The sequence below is a fragment of the Balaenoptera borealis genome (genome assembly GCF_965194805.1).
Source record: "Balaenoptera borealis genome assembly, chromosome: 12".
NCBI lineage: Eukaryota > Metazoa > Chordata > Mammalia > Artiodactyla > Balaenopteridae > Balaenoptera > Balaenoptera borealis.
Window position 1 is genome coordinate 92823600 of NC_138869.1, and position 19232 is coordinate 92842831.

Below are 19232 nucleotides of genomic sequence, written 5' to 3' on the forward strand. Positions count from 1 at the left end.
ATTCTAATATTGAGAAAATAGTGCACGTTACTCAATCCCTGTGATTCTAGGCTTTGGGGACACTGACCAACAAGAGACACAGTTAAAAGTAACACGGTTAGATTTGCCTGGCTGGAGCTTAGAAAATCCGGAGGAGGCAGTAAGGGGCAGGAGCTAGAAGGAAAACTTTTCCCTTTTCCTTTACTACACATATAGAATAAAACAGAATGCCAACAGGCTAAACCTTGGGAGCTTGAAAAACCACTCATCAAGCAGTCCAGCTACTTAACAATAATTTATTACCGATCTTAAAGCAAAGATCAAAAGGAACTCCATCTAGCATTTTACATTCAATTCCTCACTGCCTGATGACTAATTTGTAGAGGAATGAAGTCTTCACAAGGGAAGCCAAAATCATCTGAGGTGACTTTGATACAGTGCCACAAAGGATATGAAGAGGAAGCTGGGAGAAGCTGTGAATGGCGAAGTTCCATTAAGAGTTCTAATAAAAGAATAATGGAATTTCCCTTAACTGTGAATTAAAAAAATGTTCGAAGTGGGCAAAATTTAGACAAGTCAGGCAAAAACTTTGATTTGTCATAGCCTCTTGTTGTTGCTGTTGTTAAATGTTAACTTCAGCCACTGTTGCATTTATGTTTATTAAAATGGCATCGTCTAAAAAAAAATGCAACTTCCCCATCAGAAATCTGGCCAATCTCATTCCTTTTGCTTTTGTACTACTTATCAGCCTGCACCTTCAGCCTGCGTTGTCAGACATGCCTGGCTCACTCAATCGCTTTCAAACAAATTGCCATATTCTGCAAAGTGAACTGATTTAACTTGAAAAATGTAACTTGAAATGATAAAAGTTTTAGTCTTGTATATCGCCGCGGTCACGTGGAATATAAACACCTCTTCTGACAAATTTCTGATGCTTAAGTCAACTGTTCACTATAGAAACACTAGAAGCTATTCAAATTCTTTCAACTTCTATGAACAACTGGCACAATTTTTTCCTCCTGAATCCAGACATCTCTGTATTCTCAAATGAGGAGAGTAGTTTTCACACTACTTATTTTGGCTAGTTAAAAAATCCCTACCACATGTCTCCTTGTAGATTCATAGATAAAGATTTAAGTTTATATTAGCATTTCAACTGTGCGAATGTTTTGTTTGCTTCTGAAATCACCTCGAATTAACAGATTTACTGGAACCTTATATGATATAGAAGTTTTGTACAAGTCTCAGAGTACTTTAATGTATTTCCCCATGAAGCTGTGGTGTTGAGCGTTTTCTTTAAAAAGTTATGTTTTTTTTTTTTTTAAAGAGAACTTATCCTTTACAAATATATGGTGAAATACTTATAAGTGAAGAGATGTTTGAGAATTCTTCAAATATAGGAAGTGGAGAGTGTGGGTATAAATGAAACAAGACTGGCCATGGGTCTATGAAGCTATGGGATGGGGATGCAGGGGTCATTACACTACTCGGTCTTCTGTGCAGCAAAACTCTCGGGAGTGAATATTTCAGTTATGATTCTCGGCACTGCTTTTTGTTAGGATTTTTATTTAGAAACATAACTTTCTGTCAGAAGCAATGGAGAACCAACAGTTGGCAGATAATATTTCAACTGTCTCTACCAATTCCAAAGCCAGGTTCGTCTACTACACTGTTTGGAAAGAAAAAACCCACCAATCAAAAAACACTCCCAAATCTGTCTTTTCACAGTCTTTGAGATTTCAGTGATGATATGTAACTAGATTTTAATATGCATAAAATAGAATTATTTTAGTTCAGAAATACAGATCTTCTCTTTTCTTTACAAGAGATAAAGAGTTAAAAAATTAAAACTGAAATATAAATGTAATTGGTAACTGTAGTTCAAAATCACTATATACTGGTGAAAAGTGTGCTATACGTTCAGAAGGACTTCTACTACCCAGGAACACTGATAACATTCTTCTCTTACCTTGTGATCATATGGATTGTAGGAATGAAATACTTGAGAAAGATCTTTTGTTCTTTGCTTTTTCTGTGGAAGAAAACACAAACATGTGAGTACACTGGTGGCAAAAATATACACATGTGTATCTGTCTATCTGTATGTATGTATGTATGTATCTGCTTTACAACATTGTTTATTTAGAGATTCCTCCTTTGTGCAAGCTGAGGGGCTACACTGTCAACCTGGGACAAATGGATATAACCAGAAACCAAGGCCACTTGATGGCTATGTGGGTCACTGTCACAGACCAGTGAGGCAACCTCCATCTAGAAGGTTCCATAATTAAAACTCTATTTATAATAAATGCATAATTCAGAGACTAAAATGAAGAAGAAACTATGAAAAGAAAGCAAAAAATATTTAGGACACTTTCAATTTCATTGCAATACCAACTTCAGTTACTCTGAGTTAGGCACTAGCACGCATCCATTTAAACAAGCAATATGCCTACTTCAGGCTTCCTGGTCACAGCCTGGGTCTGTCTGCTGGAGCCTGCAGCTGTGAGGCTATCTTTGCTCTGTCACTGCTGTACAGTGACATAGATATGTATATATGGCACTGTTATATATATGGTGTCTCACACACAGTAGGCCCTCAATAAATACTTGCTAAACTAATGAATAAATGAATATACCTGAGTTAGGCATAAAACTATTGTATCGGTAATGATGACATGTAAGTCTCAGATACAGTTATGAACAGAGAAGCCTCTCTTCACTTCCAATGATGTTTCGTCATTAGAAGAAGCCGGGCTTCTCCACCTCCTGCTCCTCAGTGTCTGTGACAATGAAGAAGCATGCGGTTCCCTTGTGAGAGTTACTCTAAGAATCAGCTTGTTTACTAATCCACTGTGATCTGTCCACCCCCCCATAGCCGCCATGAGCAATTTTGTGGATGGTTCCAGACCTTCTGTGCATATATCTTCACACACAATTGATTACTATTACTTTCAAAGAAAAGGAATCATTTTGTATACACTGTTCTGAAATTTACTTTTTTCCTGTTCACAATTTATCCTTGCCAAACTTAAATGCTTATATATCCAGCTCTGCAATCCCTTAGACAGAGTTCTGAAATCCAAAAACTTCTGAAATCTGAACTTTTTTCCTGAAATGCATTTCAGTTTATAAATATAATGATAATCTTTGCACAAACATCTTTGCCAGCTTGAGTGTGTGTATTTTTTTAAAAAAAGATAAATTATGGAAGTCAGGTTGCAGGATCAAGTAGGATGCATGTTTATTACCTTGACAGAAACTGTCAAGCTGTCCCCTCCCCCAAACACTAGACCAGTGTGTCCTCTCATCAAGAGTGAAAGAGAAGAAGGGATTGTGGCTTAGGTTGGAAATTCTTAATTTCTCTTTTTCGTTTAAAGGTGAGAACATTTTTAAATTTAGAAAATAGATAAGACATTTTAAAAACAGATACTGAACATCATCCCAGCTGCTGATTATAGAATTTATTTCTTGTATTTATTTTTTATACATCATAGAGTTAGCCCACTACCACATCTTAAAATTCTGTCATGAGAGTGGCCTGTTTGTCCTTAATGCTGCCCCCATCTTGTTCCAGGTTCTACTCTGATGTTGTTAATGCTTGCCTGGTACCCATGTTTCCTAGGGAAGTGTTTCCTTCTTTAAACTCCAGCCTCCTCATGAGCACATCTGTCACACCTCCCCTACGCCATAGTCTAGGCAGATCCCCGGCATAGGTTCTACATGACCTTGGGCAGCTACTTGGCTCAGCAGTCAGAGCTGATATGAATTAGGACCTTGTGTTAGAGTCATTTGTATACACTCACAGTTTTCCCAAAGATTAGTTCCCTACTTCAGAACTGTCTTTGGAGCCACAATTCCAGTTAGCAGTCCTTCAACTCACTTGGCCTGTTTCCACATTCTGACACCCACTAACAGTCATCTCTCCCTGCAGCTCAGCTAAAATTCCTACCTCCTCTGTCCAGCTCTGAGCTGTGCTTCTGACCACTGGGCTCGAAAATAATCTAACACTCCTTTTCTCTAGAGAGCAGAGATGTATCTCTAACAGTTTGGAAACAGTCCCCTGGCTCTATGAGCCCTGGAATCTGTTCTGAACAGGTCACTTGCCCGCCAAAGTTTTCATTAGCTTATAATTTTCTCTTTCCTTTCCATACACCCACTTAGTTGGTTTAACAGTTCTTGGCTTATACTTCAATCAGAAGAAAAATGACGGATATTAACACTTCCTTTGGTAAGAGACAATATAAAACACTGGGGAAATTTTTTTTCAGAAAGGAAATTATGCTTGAGAAGATAAAATAGGCAGCATATCAGTATTCAACTTAGGAGGTGTCCCAAGGACCAATCAGTCCCTAAAATGGTTGAGCTACCAGCTTGAGTTGGCAGGTGGATAAGGAATATTCAGAGGTTCTTTCATGTGATCTTTTTATGTGCGTTTGGATTTTATATCTTTATTTTGATAGCTAAAATCTAAATATACCTTCTATTATTTTGGGAAGAAAGTAGGGTATAAATAAAAAGCAAATAACACTATTCAGACTAAGCCCCAAAAGAAGACAGTGAGGAAAGAATGCCCTTTTTTTCTGACAACAAATTTATTATATACAACTACAGTAAAGTCTTGGCTATGAATATTGAAGGTTATATGTTACTAGTCCAGTTAACTGAACACCATTGCTATTTTTCCTGTGAGGTCAGAGTCATATAGCCCAGAACTGTATCTTCTGGGATCCAGAATAGGGATTGACAAATGATAGCCCCTGGGCCAATCCAGCCTATTGCCTGCTTTTGTAAATAAAATTGTACCGAAACACAGCCACTCTCATTTTCTTATGTATTATCTATGGCTGCTTTCACGCTACAAGAGCAGAAGTTGAGTGGTTGCAACAGAGACCCTATAGTCCGTAAATCCTAAAGTATTTACTATCCGGCCCTTTACAGAAAAAGTCAGCCATCTCTCACCTAGAATCTCTATCTCTGACCACGTCCACTTCTGGCAATAGTCCCTTGACCCCCAAACCAAATGAACAACTAACTGTCCAGTAAAATTCCTTGTTCTTTCTGCTCACTGAATGAAGACAGTTCAAGAATCAACCCTAACGGATATCCTGACACATCAGGATGAACATAACAAGGAAAATAACAATTAGCTGTCTTGCTTGTAGGATTTTGCCTTCTGACCATTCTATATTCAGACAGAGAATGTTACAAGTTGTTTTCTAGAGCATGCTGAGATAGATGTAGGGCTTTTAGAGCCTTCTGTATTCACAATGTAACTGCGGATGGCAGAAACTCTGAGAAGAGACCCTTTACTAAGTTCTAGCGCTAAAGCCAAGGAGAAGGTTTTGTGTACGAGTAACTAAAGCATGGTCATTATTGCTATTGAGCCAGTTCCTCACGTGCCGACAATGTTAACAATACGAAGCTACAAGACCTGTTGAGCCTTGCTGTCAGCAGTTTTAACTGAAACGAAAAGCTGAGCCAAAAATGGAATAGTTAGGTAGTTTCCTATTGCATCATAGTGTGTGTCTAAATTACCTCCCACTTTTTCGCCTGTTAAAATAAACATCTCAGTCATGCAACCACCTGTTAATTCTCCAAGTGTTCAAAAAGTAAACGTGTCAAACAAGTTGTGTGATGAACTTGGAATGGGGGTGGCCAAAGTACAATGAGTATGGCAAACATCTCCCCGAGAACAGTACGAGGTGCCTTCAAGTCCACCTCGTCATTAATCTCAAGGTCCTGGCCACAGAGATGAGAGGATGGTAAAAAGTAACTACATGCCGAGTCCTGCAGTCTCTGTGGGTTGCAGCTGGGTTTAAAATGAGGCAGTATGCAAATTTGGTAAAGTTTCTACATTTCTGACAAGCTGAACATCTGAAGATCTCTATCCTATAGGCATTTCCTGCTTATAGGAACTTTGAATTTCACTCTGCAAGGACAGAAAACACTGATGAACCCCTTTTATATCCATGTTTAAACTCCCTTTCAGACAAAACCAAACAAAATTAAAGGCCCCAAAGGAGGATTTTTAACAGTTCCGATTTCCAGATGATGTAATTATTTCAATTTTTATCAAAGGTAACAAAAGAGCTCGAATCTGAAAGACATCCCACATGTGATGAGAACCTGTATTTTGAACGTGAAGTTACACAATCAACTGAGTTTTAACAGTATCCACCAATTTAACTTCTCCTGGTTCCTCAAACGAATTCAGTGTTTTCTGTGCCCATTCACTACTTGTAGATTAAAGTTTTCTCAAATAAAATAGTGTGATTATAAGGTAAAACCGTAATAACGCTATGAATGTCATTTCTACATACAGATTCTCAAAAATGATAAAACCTACAAGCTTTCAGAGAGTTCAATGTGCTTAAGGTATATTATAATAAAATATAAATGTTTCAACAAATCCTCATCATACTTTGTGGTAAGGAGACAAAACAGCAAGTTTGAGTTTCAATGTACTGACTTCTGATTTCTGGTTCCGCAGGTAAGGAACTTGGAAATTACCACTCTGTCCTCACAAGTAATAAGCTGAAAAGACTGAAAAACCACAAACTCAGGGAAAACTACTGCCCCTCCCCTGCCTGCCCCCCTCCACCCCCCTGCAACTGGAGAGACCAACAGGCAATCACCGGGAATGCAGCTTCCCAGGGCAGAGCGAATCCCTGTGGGAACCAGTGCTGGGGCAGGAAAACCGGAACTGTAATTGCTGGATTGTTGGCGGCCCGGTGCTAACAGCTCTAAGAGCTAAGGACTCCAGTGGGATTCAGTAGTAGGGGCCCTCACAATGTTGTGAGATATACTAGCAGAAGCTCAATGAGGTTCCCACAGTAAATATCAGAGAAAATCCCCTTGGGCTTCCAGCAGGAGAGGGAGAAGGAACCATTTTGAAATACACCAGTGCACTCTGTTTTTAACAAGGTCTGCCCTCAGGAGAAACTAGCTAATCAAAGCTGAACCTGCTACGGTATTATTACCAGAGCCTAACTGACCTGGGGAATGGAATACCCAACTCCAGCCTACCTAGCCATCCTATCCCACCTAAGAGGAGAGAAAAACACCGAGAAGTGCACAGTCCAGAGGCCTAGGCTAACTAAAAGACTGAGATGTAATCATAGGAATGTAGACTATTTCCCCACCTCTCACATCTTGCCACATTACTAAAGGCAATTCCTTTTAAGCAGTACATCACATCCGACTATCAATAAAAATCACAAGGTATGCCAAAGGCAAAAAACACCCACAATTTGAAGAGATAGAGCAAAAATCACCACCAGACATGACAGAAATGTTAGAATTATCAAAAACATTTCTGATTAATACACTAAGGGCTCTAATGGATAAAGCAGACAGCAAGAACAAATGGACAATGTAAGCAGAGAGATGGAAATCCTAAGAAAGAACCAAAAGAAATGTTAGAGATCAAAAATAATGCAACAGAAATGAAGAATGTCTTTATGGGTTTATTAATAGACTGAACATAGCTGAGGAAGGAACCTCTGAGCTAGAGGATGATATATTGCTAGAATCCTCGAAAACTACAAAGCAGAGAACAAAGACTGAAAGAAAAGAGAACAGAATATCCAAAGACTGTGGGATAACTAAAAAAGGTATGACATATGTGGTTATGGGACTACCAGGAGGAGAAGAAAGAGAGAAAAGAAAAGAAGAAATATTTGAAACAAGAATGACCGAGAATTTCCCCAAACTAAGGTCAGACACCAAACCACAGATCTAGGAAGCTCAGTGAACACCAAGCAGGACACATGCCAAGAAAACTACACCTTGGCATATCATTTTCAAATTATAGTAAATCAAAGATAAAGAAAAAAATCCTGAAAGAAGCCAGAGGGGAAAAAACACATTACCTATAGAGGAACAAAGGTAAGAGTTACCTTTAACTTCTCCATAGAAACCATGAAGGCAAGGAGAGAATGGAGTGAAATATTTGAAGTGTTGAGAGAAAAAAAATCCACCAACCTAGAATTCTGTACCTTGCAAAATTACCTCTCAAAAATGAAGGAACAATGAAGACTTTTTCAGACAAAGAAAAACTGAGGAAATTTGCTGCCAGTAGACCTGCCTTGCAAGAAATGTTAAAAGGAGTTCTTTAGAGAAAAGGAAAATAATATATGTCAGAAATCTGAATCTACATAAAGAAAGCAAGAGCACTGAGGAAGGAATAAGTGAAAGTGAAATAATTTTAATTTTTCTTATTCTTAATTGGTCTAATAGATAACAGTTAGATAAAATAATAATAGCAACAATGTATTTGATTATGTATGCTTAAGTATATGTGAAATACATTACAGCAATGATACAAGGGATGGGCGGAAGGAATTAGGATTATTTTGTTGTTACAAGGTATTCATACTACCTGTGAAGTTTTATCATCCTATGTAAAAGTGGATTTCTTTTACTTGGACTAGTTGTAAATGTATATTGCAAATTCTAGGGCAACTACTAAAATAAGTTGTCCTTTTTGTTTTTGTTTTTTTAAAGTATAAATGATATGCTAAGAAAGGAGAGTTTCAACACACTTATTTTTTCCTGCTCCCTTTCTGGCAGAGAGCCTAAGAAGTGGTTAACTGATTACGTGGCAAGTAGCAGCAGCAAAGTAAGAGTGAGAGGATAAGGAGCCAAGGAAACTCACCAATTGGACGATCAGGTTCTGAATAGCTGACCTTTGTGTCACGCGGGGGCAATGAAGACAAGAGGCAATGACGGTGCCATGGGGACTAGGAGACTGTGGCTCTAAATACATTCCAAGGGGCTGGAGTCAAAATTCCAGGTAATAATGGCTAGGGATCAAGGACTGGTCAGTTACTACATGACTGGGAAAGGACAGGCATTCCACCTCAGGAACCGTATCCTGAGGCAAAAGGGTGGAAACAGCCAAGAGTTGCAAGGTAATAACAAAGACTGAGAATCAAAAGCGTTGTTGGTGAAGAACTAGGAACTGGGAGAATCACAGTGAGAACAGGGACTAAGCAAAAAGCAGTAAGAGACACTGAAGTCAGGGATAAGAAATGAAGTAGCCAGGAAACCTTCAGAGGTAGTGAAGGCCTTGACTCCCAAGCATGTGGTCTGAGGCTGAGGCAGGTCTGATGTTTACCTTGGGCTCTTCTATTATACTTCCTGCAGGGGCAGGTTCCCCTAGTCAGCGTGTGGGCAATGTGGGGCCCATTAAACTCAGTCTGAAATGGGACAGCATTTGGTTGAGGAGGGAAAATAGTATGGTGTACTGGGGAGGTCAGCTTTTGATAAAAGCAGAAAGAAAAGAACTGAGTCTATAGATAGATTATGCCATTTTATACTGTAAGAAAGTAGGTCGAGTATAGGAATGCTGAGGCAGAGAAAAAAGACGTAGCTTTGTTGAATCAAAGAAATGGCTAAATGATTAGAGCACACAATGCAAGAAATGTGACAAATGATCAAATTAGAGTTGCAGAAAGAGTTTTGTTATGCTGTTAGAGATGGAGCATGGGAGCAACGCTAGAGGCCGAAGACTGTGAGAAGAGGGTGCAGTGGTTCTGAAGAAATGACACCGTCCCAAAGGAAGCGAGGGGCAAGGGGAGTAGGCGAGATGGGCGTGAGCAATAGCTAAGAGGCAGGACAGGCGCACTTGGTTAGACAGGAGTACAAGACAGGGGAGAGCAGAGGAAGACTCCAAGATTTCTGACGCAGACAGCTGAGGGGGGAGAGTGGTACCCTGCACTGAGATAAGGAATCTAGACTGACAAGCAGGTTTGAGTGGTGAGGTGAGGGGCGGGGGAGAGAGTTCAGTTTTGAATATAGTGACATTTGGAGAGTTAATCTGAAGGAAGTTAGATATAAGTGTATGGTGCTAAGAAGAGAGATGTGGTGCTAATTATTAGAGAAATGCAAATCAAAACTACAATGAGGTGCCACCTCACACTGGTCAGAATGGCCATCATTAAAAAGTCTACACATAACAAATGCTGGAGAGGGTACGGAGAAAAGGGAACCCTCCTACACTGTTGGTGGGAATGTAAGTTGGTACAGCCACTATGGAGAACAGTATGGAGGTCCTTAAAAACTAAAAATAGAGTTGCCATATGATCCAGCAATCCCACTCCTGGGCATATATCCAGACAAAACTGTAATTCAAAAAGATACATGCACCTCTATGTTCATAGCAGCACTATTTACAATAACCAGGACATGGAAACAATCTAAATGTCCATCAACAGATGAATGAATAAGGAAGATGTGGTACATATATACAACGGAATACTACTCAGCCATAAAAAAAAAACCAAAATAATGCCATTTGCAGCAATATAGATGGACCTAGAGTTTATCATACTAAGTGAAGAAAGTCAGAAAGAGAAAGACAAATACCATATAATATCACTTATATGTGGAGTCTAATATACGACAAAACGGAACTTATCTACAAAACAGAAACAGACTCACAGACATAGAGAACAGACTTGTGGCTGCCAAAGGGGGAGGGATGGACTTGAAGTTTGGGATTAGCAGATGCAAACTATTATATGTAGGATGGATAAACAACAAGGTCCTACTGTATAGCACAGGGAACTATATTCAATATCCTGTGATAAACCATAATGGAAAAGAGTATTAAAAAAGAATATGTATATATATGTACTGTATAACTGAATCACTTTGCTGTACAGCAGAAATTAACACAAAATTATAAATCAATTATATTTCAATTAAAAAAAAAAAGAAGAGGGCTTCCCTGGTGGTGCAGTGGTTGAGAATCTGCCTGCCAATGCAGGGGACACGGGTTCGAGCCCTGGTCTGGGAAGATCCCACATGCCACGGAGCAACTAAGCCCGTGAGCCACTATTACTGAGCCTGCGCGTCTGGAGCCTGTGCTCCACAACAAGAGAGGCCACGATGGTGAGAGGCCCGCGCACCGCGATGAGGAGTGGCCCCCACTTGCCACAACGAGAGAAAGCCCTCGCACAGAAACAAAGACCCAATGCAGCCATAAATAAATAAATAAATAAAAATTTTAAAAAAAAAAAAAAGAAGAGAGATTTGGGAGTCATGAGCCTACTGGTGTAATTTAAAGCGGGAGAGGGGATATGATCGCATAGGGAATATAAGGACACAAGAAGATTAAGGTTAAAATCCAAGCAAATAATACCTCTCTGACTACTGGGCCGGGTATCTGCTTTGGATTTCATATGTAAAACGAAGGAGTTGGATTCGGCCAGTGGCTTTCAACCCTGGTTGCAGGTTAGAATCACTGGGGAGCCTCTAAAGTATATGCATGCTCTAGTCCTAATCCCTAGTGATGCTGATTTAATTGGCATGGTGGGACCTACACAAGTGTATTATTTAAAAGTTCTTGAGTTTTCCAATGAGCAGCCAAAGTTGAGAACCACTAGCCAAGATGATCCCTAAGGTCGCTTCCAACTGTTAACGTCTATTCTTCTCTGTCAGTTCCCCACTGTCTTTCAGCTGTTGCCATCCTGGGTTGTGAAGTCTATCAGGCATTCCCCTTCTTAATCTCCATATTATGCCTATAGCTTTGCCTTATTTCCTGACCTCTTCCTTTACTTAAAAATGGACTCTATGCAGGAATTCCTCTGGGGCACATTGAGGCTTCGGCTGCACAGAACAGGCTGCTGTTACGTATTTGTTCCCCACGCGGTGAGAGCTCTTTAGAAATAAGTGGAAAGCTAATTTAATAAATCTGAACCTTTATTTTGTTATCAATGTATAAAACGCCAGAGGCTTAATTAAAAGCGTTTGACATTATCAGCGCTCAATCACAACCTCACTTTCATATTGTAGGTTTTTGGCTGGTGTCCCTAAGATGATGAGAACCACTCAAGATCACTGAGAAGAAGGAAAAACAAGTCCCTGGAATTTAAACAGTCGACCCCCAAATTTAGAAATCAATTTAAAAAGTTAGTGATGTGAAGTATGTTTGGTGATCAAAAATAACCCAAAATACTCAGGGAAACACACAAACTTCAAAATATCATCTGCTTTTCCTTTATATGGTTCATATATATAATACTTCTGTGTTCTATGAGAAACAACTCTACTGTGAGCATGGTAGGAAAAATAAAAATAAAGCTTTATTTATTTTTTCACCTCTCACTTTCCAGTAAGATCTGCAAGATAACGGAAATGACAATGAATGCTGCTGGCTGTGGTCCTAAATTTCCTTCTCTCCCTCCTGTTACAGCAAATTCAAGGAGAGTTAACACGTTCTTTAGTTTCTCCAGTCTTCACAGTGGGGGGCCCAGTATAACCTCCATTCTTGGAAGACACTGAAACAGCAGACTTCTGAGAGGGGAAGTTAGAAAATAGGTAAGTGCATTTGTTCACCCGACTGTAATGGTGCTCAAAATAACCAGGCCAACGTGGAAATGTACCACTGATTTTAAAGCACAGCAGTGTCAGTGGGAGACTTTTCCCTAGCCTTACGGTTTCTAAAATAACCTCAGTGGAATGAAGGTGCAATAATCAGCCTCTCGTTTTCATAGTGCGGGAGGTGGAGGTGCAGCGGCACCATTTATCCTGGCAGATCCTCAACCGAGCAACAAATGCTGGAAGAAAATGCAAAGAGGGAATTCTGCATTAATGCAGTGGTACCTGATAAAATAAAATGTAAGTAGCCATATCTCCTTATATCAAGCTCACCTTACTTTCTTTTTTTTTTTTTTTTTTAAACATCTTTATTGGAGTATAATTGCTTTACAGTGTTGTGTTAGTTTCTGCTGTATAACTAAGAACCCCCCATTTTTTTTTTTTTAATTAATTAATTTATTTATTTTACTTTTTTTTTTTGCTGTGTTGGGTCTTCGTTTCTGTGCGAGGGCTTTCTCTAGTTGCGGCGAACGGGGGCCACTCTTCATCACATTGCGCGGGCCTCTCACTGTCACGGCCTCTCTTGTTGCGGAGCACAGGCTCCAGACACGCAGGCTCAGTAGTTGTGGCTCACGGGCCCAGTTGCTCCGCGGCATGTGGGATCTTCCCAGACCAGGGCTCGAACCCGTGTCCCCTGCATTGGCAGGCAGATTCTCAACCACTGCGCCACCAGGGAAGCCCTCACCTTACTTTCTAAAGAGAACATTTGTTTGCAAGGAAAGGTCATTCTTTGAAAACAAAAGCATGGCTGGCACATAAGGAAGGAGACTTAACCAGTTTGTGGTGCTAGGTGTTGCCACAACGAAAAGCCATTACAAGTAGTTGGAAAAGAAACAGCCTTTCAATATAAAACCAATCCCTGCAAAAAGACAAAGTCAAAGGGGGCTAAGCACTACACACCACACACAATAGTTCCTTCCAAGATCCTTTGTACAGTAACTTCTGGGTGCTCAAAAGTAGCACATGAGAACATGAGTTGCTATAAGTATCCATTCAGTATCACTTATCTTCACTCTGCCCTTCCAATGAACCACAAAAGAGAGTTAACTTGACCTCTTATCTGGATTACTGTAGTAATATTTTCTTTCCTGGACTACCTGAGTCCAATTTTCACCCTCTAAGTCAAGAACTGGCACAATAGGGTCTGTGGGCCAAATATGACTTGCTGCTTAGCTTTGTACAGTCTGCAGTTTGTTTTTACATTTTCAAATGGCGGGGGGGAAAAAATCCAGAGAACGAGAATACTGGTTACCTGTGAAAATTATATGAAATTCGAATTTCCGTAGAGTTTTATTAGCACACGGCCACGCTCATTCATTCACATATTGTGTACGGCTGCCTTTGTGGACAATGGCCGCCTGGGATGGCTCCCACAGAAACCCTAGGGCCCACAAAGCCAAAAATACTTACTATCTGGCCCTTGACAGAAAGAGTCTGCCGAGCCCTGCGTTAAATCACTGGCGTGCAATCCTGACTGCACACTGGAATCACTGGGGGATTTAAAGAATACAGATGTCTGGGTGCCATCACTAGAGATTCTGATTTAATTGATCTGGGGTGCAGCTTGGGATTTGGAATTTTAAAAATCTTTGCAGGTGAGGCTGACGTGAAGCCAGGGTTGAGAACCAGTGCTTAACCCAACTCTGTCCTAAGGCCAGAGTGAGTTTTCTAACGCACGGTCATCTGCTGTCACTCTCCTCTTTAAAAACCTGCAAGGGCTCCCGCTGCTCAGAGAATCAAGTCTCAAGTACTGCATTAGGGCTCTGGCCCACCTTCCCCACTAACACCAAAGAATGTCTTGTTCCTGGCTGACCCCACATTTTCTTGAGTTCACATCTTGCTAACGCTATTTCCTTGGCCTGGAACCCCTTCCCTACCATCTCCATGTATTAAATTCATTCTGAAAAGCCCAGTTCAAAGATCCTATCCCTTCTTGCTGGATCCCCCCAAACAGAAAGAACCTTTTAAATTACGTGCTTCCACAGTTGGCTTCACCACTCTTCCGGTGTGTCACTGCCTCCTTGGGGCAGAAGCCATGTCCTGGTTGTCTGGGTAGCATCTCTTCCCTCCACAAGGCTTTATTAAAGTGCCTTGCATGTGGGAGCTGCTCAATAAATGCTGCCACCCCCTTCATCCCACAACATTTTGGTTTAATCTTCATTGAGCCTCCTACACCCTCAAATGAGCCACCCAAGTCACCTTTTCCCTCCAGGCTCTCTATTTGTGAATACAACACTCAACTTGTATAACCTCAGCTTCCCCATCCTCCTTTGTCCTCATTCTCCCTACAGACTCCTGCTCCCCCCACTTCACATGACTCTAATCACTTGCCCCCTGCGTAATCTGGGTACCTCTGTGGACTGAGGCCACCTCAGCGTTCCTTGGTTATACCTCTGTGAGGAGATAGCTGCTATTCTGATTCCTCATAAGAGCCTCCCACCAGTTTTTCTGTCTCCATTCTCACCCTCTATACCTAAAATACATTCTCTGAGCTTTAAAAATTAGCTTTTAAATCCCTATGTTCACAGCAGCACTATTTATAATAGCCAAGACATGGAAGCAACCTAAATGTCCATGCATAGAGGAATGGATAAAGAAGAGGTGGTACATTTATACAATGGAATACTACTCAGCCATAAAAATGGAAATAATACCATTTGCAGCAACATGGATGGACCTAGAGTTTATCATACTAAGCAAAGTGAGTCAGAAAGAGAAAGACAAATACCATATGATATCACCTATATGTGGAATCTAAAATATGACACAGGGACTTCCCTGGCAGTCCACGGGTTAAGACTCCATGCTTCCAATGCAGGGGGCACAGGTTCGATCCCTGGCCGGGGAACTAAGATTCCCACATGCCATATGGCCAAAAAAAACTACTACTACTAATAAATTAATTAATAAATTAATTAAATATGACACAAATGAACTTATGTATGAAACAGACTCACAGACAGAGAACAGGTTTGTGGTTGCCAAGGTGGTGGGAAGGGATGGATTGGGAGTTTGGGATTAGCAGATGCAAACCATTATATGTAGAATGGATAAACAACAAGGTCCTACTGTACAGCACAGGGAACTATATTCAGTATCCTATGATAAACCATAATGGAAAAGAATATGAAAAAGAATGTATATATATGTATAACTGAATCACTTTGCTGTACAGCAGAAATTAAAACAAAATTGTAAATCAACTACACTCCAATAAAATAAATTTTTAAAAAACCTTCAGGTTTAACAGTATCACTTATTCATTCATTTGATGCACTGACTGTGTGCCCATCATGCTGCAGGGGCCATACTAAGCACTGGTGAGACAGACAGCAAGTCAGATGAGGCCACTGGACTCAACAGAACTTATAAACTAGCGGGAGAAATAATTACCACACTTAACCACAACCAGGAACACAGTAAACAAATGTTTGCTAAATGAATTGCAAAAATTCTGGGTATTAACCTTTGGTGTAACACTGCTTATTAAGTGGCTGTGCTAATGAATGACCTGTTTATGGTTTGTACACAGATTACTAAGTCAAATGCAAATTTATTTTATATTGGATAGAATTATTTTTATAACCATAAATGGTACTTTAAGATGATAATCGTAAAAACTCCAGAATTTGAAACTTACTTCCATGGAATTCCGCTTTTGAGTCAACTTATATATATGCACAACTTTTTTTTGCTGGCATGTCTGCATTCTCATAAACGCGTGCTCCTTTCTCTGACAAGTTATATACAGGATAGGGGAATGACAACACCAGTATCTTTTGCCAGGTGGAAAAATATTAGGAAAGGACAAAATCAACAACTATAAGTCATGGATTACTTTTACCTTAAAAATAAATAGGTAAATAAAACAACCAATAACAGTTCAGAATATAGTCAGATAACTGGTTTGCTATCCATACATTTGATACTAGCTTTTATAACATACCCCAAACACCTGATCGTGCAAGAATAAATATTACCTCCCCACCGAAGTCCTCCATCTCCCCCACCCTGCCCCTGTGGTTACTCTGAAGCTAAGCAGTTTGACAAAGGAAAGAAAACTGGGTTTAATCTAATTCCTGTAAAATTTGTTTTCACACAATTTTAGAATTTCTAGACCAATCATACATATAAACATTACCAATGCATGAGAAGTTTCACTGTTATTTCTAAAATTTAAAAAATTCCTTTAACATGTGACAACTATTCTCACTGCAGTATTTTAGAATTACCAGTTACAGTGTTAAAACTCTCTCGAAGTCTGGCTCATCACCACAACCCAGCAAACAGTGGAGGGAACAAATCTGCTGCCATCTATGCGCTACACCGTCTTTATTTTTATCTTCAAAGGTTTACTATGCTATAAACTACTTGAAATTAGGGAGAGGGCGGGGACAAATGGTTTCATTTAACTTTTTTCTACTTATTATTGTTACAATGCCTGAGCCTGTAAATTGTTTTAGTAAGGACAAATTATATAATTGAAAAAAAGTAAAAATAGGAAGTCATATTAGAGATGTAACTAGGAGAGAATAATATTTTGCGAGTGGATAAAATAAATGTGGGGTGGGTTTTTCTAATAAGTGCCCTGGAGTCCTGTCTTTCTGTATTGTCATTACATACTTTTCTTCCTTTCATTTACAGAGAGATGGTAACACGCTTTTATTAATCTAACATTCAATGAGCTTGGAGCCCAACATTGTGAAATACATAGGGTTGTACAGTCTGGACCTGCACAAACTCTATTAACGCTCAGAGCCTCATCCTGGCTTCCAGAGGCTAATCCACATCGCACCCAAGGGGAAAAATGATGAAAAAAGAATGGAGGAAACTAAATTTCTCTGACCCACAGATAAGCTGCTCTACAGTTCTAAAAACTGATCAAAACCAATGCATCTCTTTCATGACCCCAAATAACCTCTGGTATCACCACATTTGAAGAGAAGCTTGAAAATTGTTCTGTGCCAGTTATTGCTGAATCGCTAGATAAGCCCACAACTCGTTTTTATTATGATTCCACAACTGCGACCTGGAAGGTCAGACATGACAATGTAGGTTTGATAACGCTCCTACTTTCTACATCTAATTTAGCACCTACTGTAAAAAAATCACTTCTATCAGCAACTCGACCATCACCGATATCTCTCTCTGCCCCATCACATCAATAATAAGAATCTAAAATTCATTTCAGGGGTGGCTGGGCTTTTTGACCTATTTTCTCCTCCAGTACTACATCAAAAATAGACTTATTTTTGTTCCATGTATTAAACATACACATTTTCTTTTTTATCTTTGGCCTTTATGACAGAGAGTCTTTATTTGATAACCAGAAGACAATTTAATATACAGCTCAATCTTCTCCATTCGCTCATCCTCATGTCAGTTCAGAAATCAGTCGATTTTTTTTTATGTTGTAGAGCAAGGTTACTAGGCAAACAGCCAGTGGATGAAAGTTTCTGAGGCTGGCTCTAAGCCAAGCAATATTTTCAGCCACTGGCAAGGACGGTGCAGGGTGGGTGGGTGGGCGGTAGAGGCCTAGGAAATTAGAAAAAGGGCAAGACAGGAGGAACATAAAGTGGCTGAGGTTTGCCCTGTGCCCATTCCAACACTTCAGACAGCTCCGGCTAAACATAATTCATGTTACATAATAGCTTTCAGAGAAATTAATCCATGTTCACACAAGCAGGAAAAAATACCCAGAGAGGGTAGGTTTCTGTACCAAATGACAGGCCTGATCCTTTTAAGTAATGAGAAAATGGGCAGAACATGATGCTCCTACTAAGTCCAGGATCCCAGACCTCCTTGGAGGCTGTAGGACTGTTATCCCATCAGCCAGGCTCTCTATTCTTAGGAGGCCTCTGCCCACCAGCTGAGGCATATTCTCAGGGCTCAGAGTAGGCCTTCCTCCTCAGCCTTGGGATAAGGCTCTCGTGTCCCTGTCAGTTTCTCATCTCTTGCCTCTCTTTCTTTCTCTCTCCAAAGAGGAAGAGCTAAGAAGTGAGAAGACCCTTAAGACCCTTAATAAGACATTCACTTATTGTGAATATTGTGTGCTTTCTGCTTTTTCACTGGTAGATGATCCTAAGGTGAAAAAAAAAAGCCTGTAGGTTTAAACATACATGAATGGTTACAATGCAAAAGGACAAGAGTATCTTAGAAAAAGCTCAATAAACTACCTAACTATGATGATTTTAAAGGAGTTACGCTTAAAGTAACTTTAATCAATGTCAAAGTCCAAACTCTTTTTTTGACATTTATATGGTGCTTTATATTTTCAGAGTATTCATAACTATAGTTCAATGATAAGCATTCATCCATTCACTCAAAGATTTACTGAACACTCCATGCATTTTAACAGCAATTAGCTGCCTTCCCTTCACCCTGTGACTGGATATACTGGCTTCCTCTATCACCAAGAGCAAATGACCATGAACTTCATTATTTTTTAAAAAATTCCAGAGCAAGGTCGGAAGTTCTTTATGAACGTATTAGTTGCAGAGGGATGCTATATGTTCTTCGTCGTTCTTTGTCTCTTCCAATGCCAGCATCTTCCTACCTCTTTATACTCATGTGCACCTCAACAAGTTTCTAGGTTGGAGAGTTCGCCTTGATGTAATCTCTTCTTTGTGTATGTTGTTTGGTTCTAGCAACCCTCTTAATCCTAACCTCCCCGAGACATTTGCATATCTTTTCAGTTGTTTTCCAAAATCACTTACACACACATACAATCTAAAAGAGTCAACCTCAACGGTTTCCCAGCTGCCCTTTCCTATTTTTGCTTCCTTAGAAGTAACTACTTTTCAACTCTTTTAAGTTTATCCTTTCTTTTATCATATTGCTAAATAACATATCTTTATTGCTATTGT

At 39.8% G+C, this 19232-nt stretch overlaps 1 protein-coding gene across 4 annotated transcripts in view; it reads right to left on the reverse strand.

Annotated features, from left to right (window-relative positions):
• Positions 1-19232, reverse strand: part of CDKAL1 (CDKAL1 threonylcarbamoyladenosine tRNA methylthiotransferase) — a 654356-nt gene that overhangs the window by 127698 nt on the left and 507426 nt on the right. For all 4 annotated transcript variants that reach the window (XM_082346348.1, XM_082346350.1, XM_082346349.1 and 1 more), the window contains one exon: positions 1949-2011. In XM_082346348.1, the coding sequence (XP_082202474.1) occupies positions 1949-2011 (63 nt within the window). The remainder of the gene's footprint in view (positions 1-1948; positions 2012-19232) is intronic.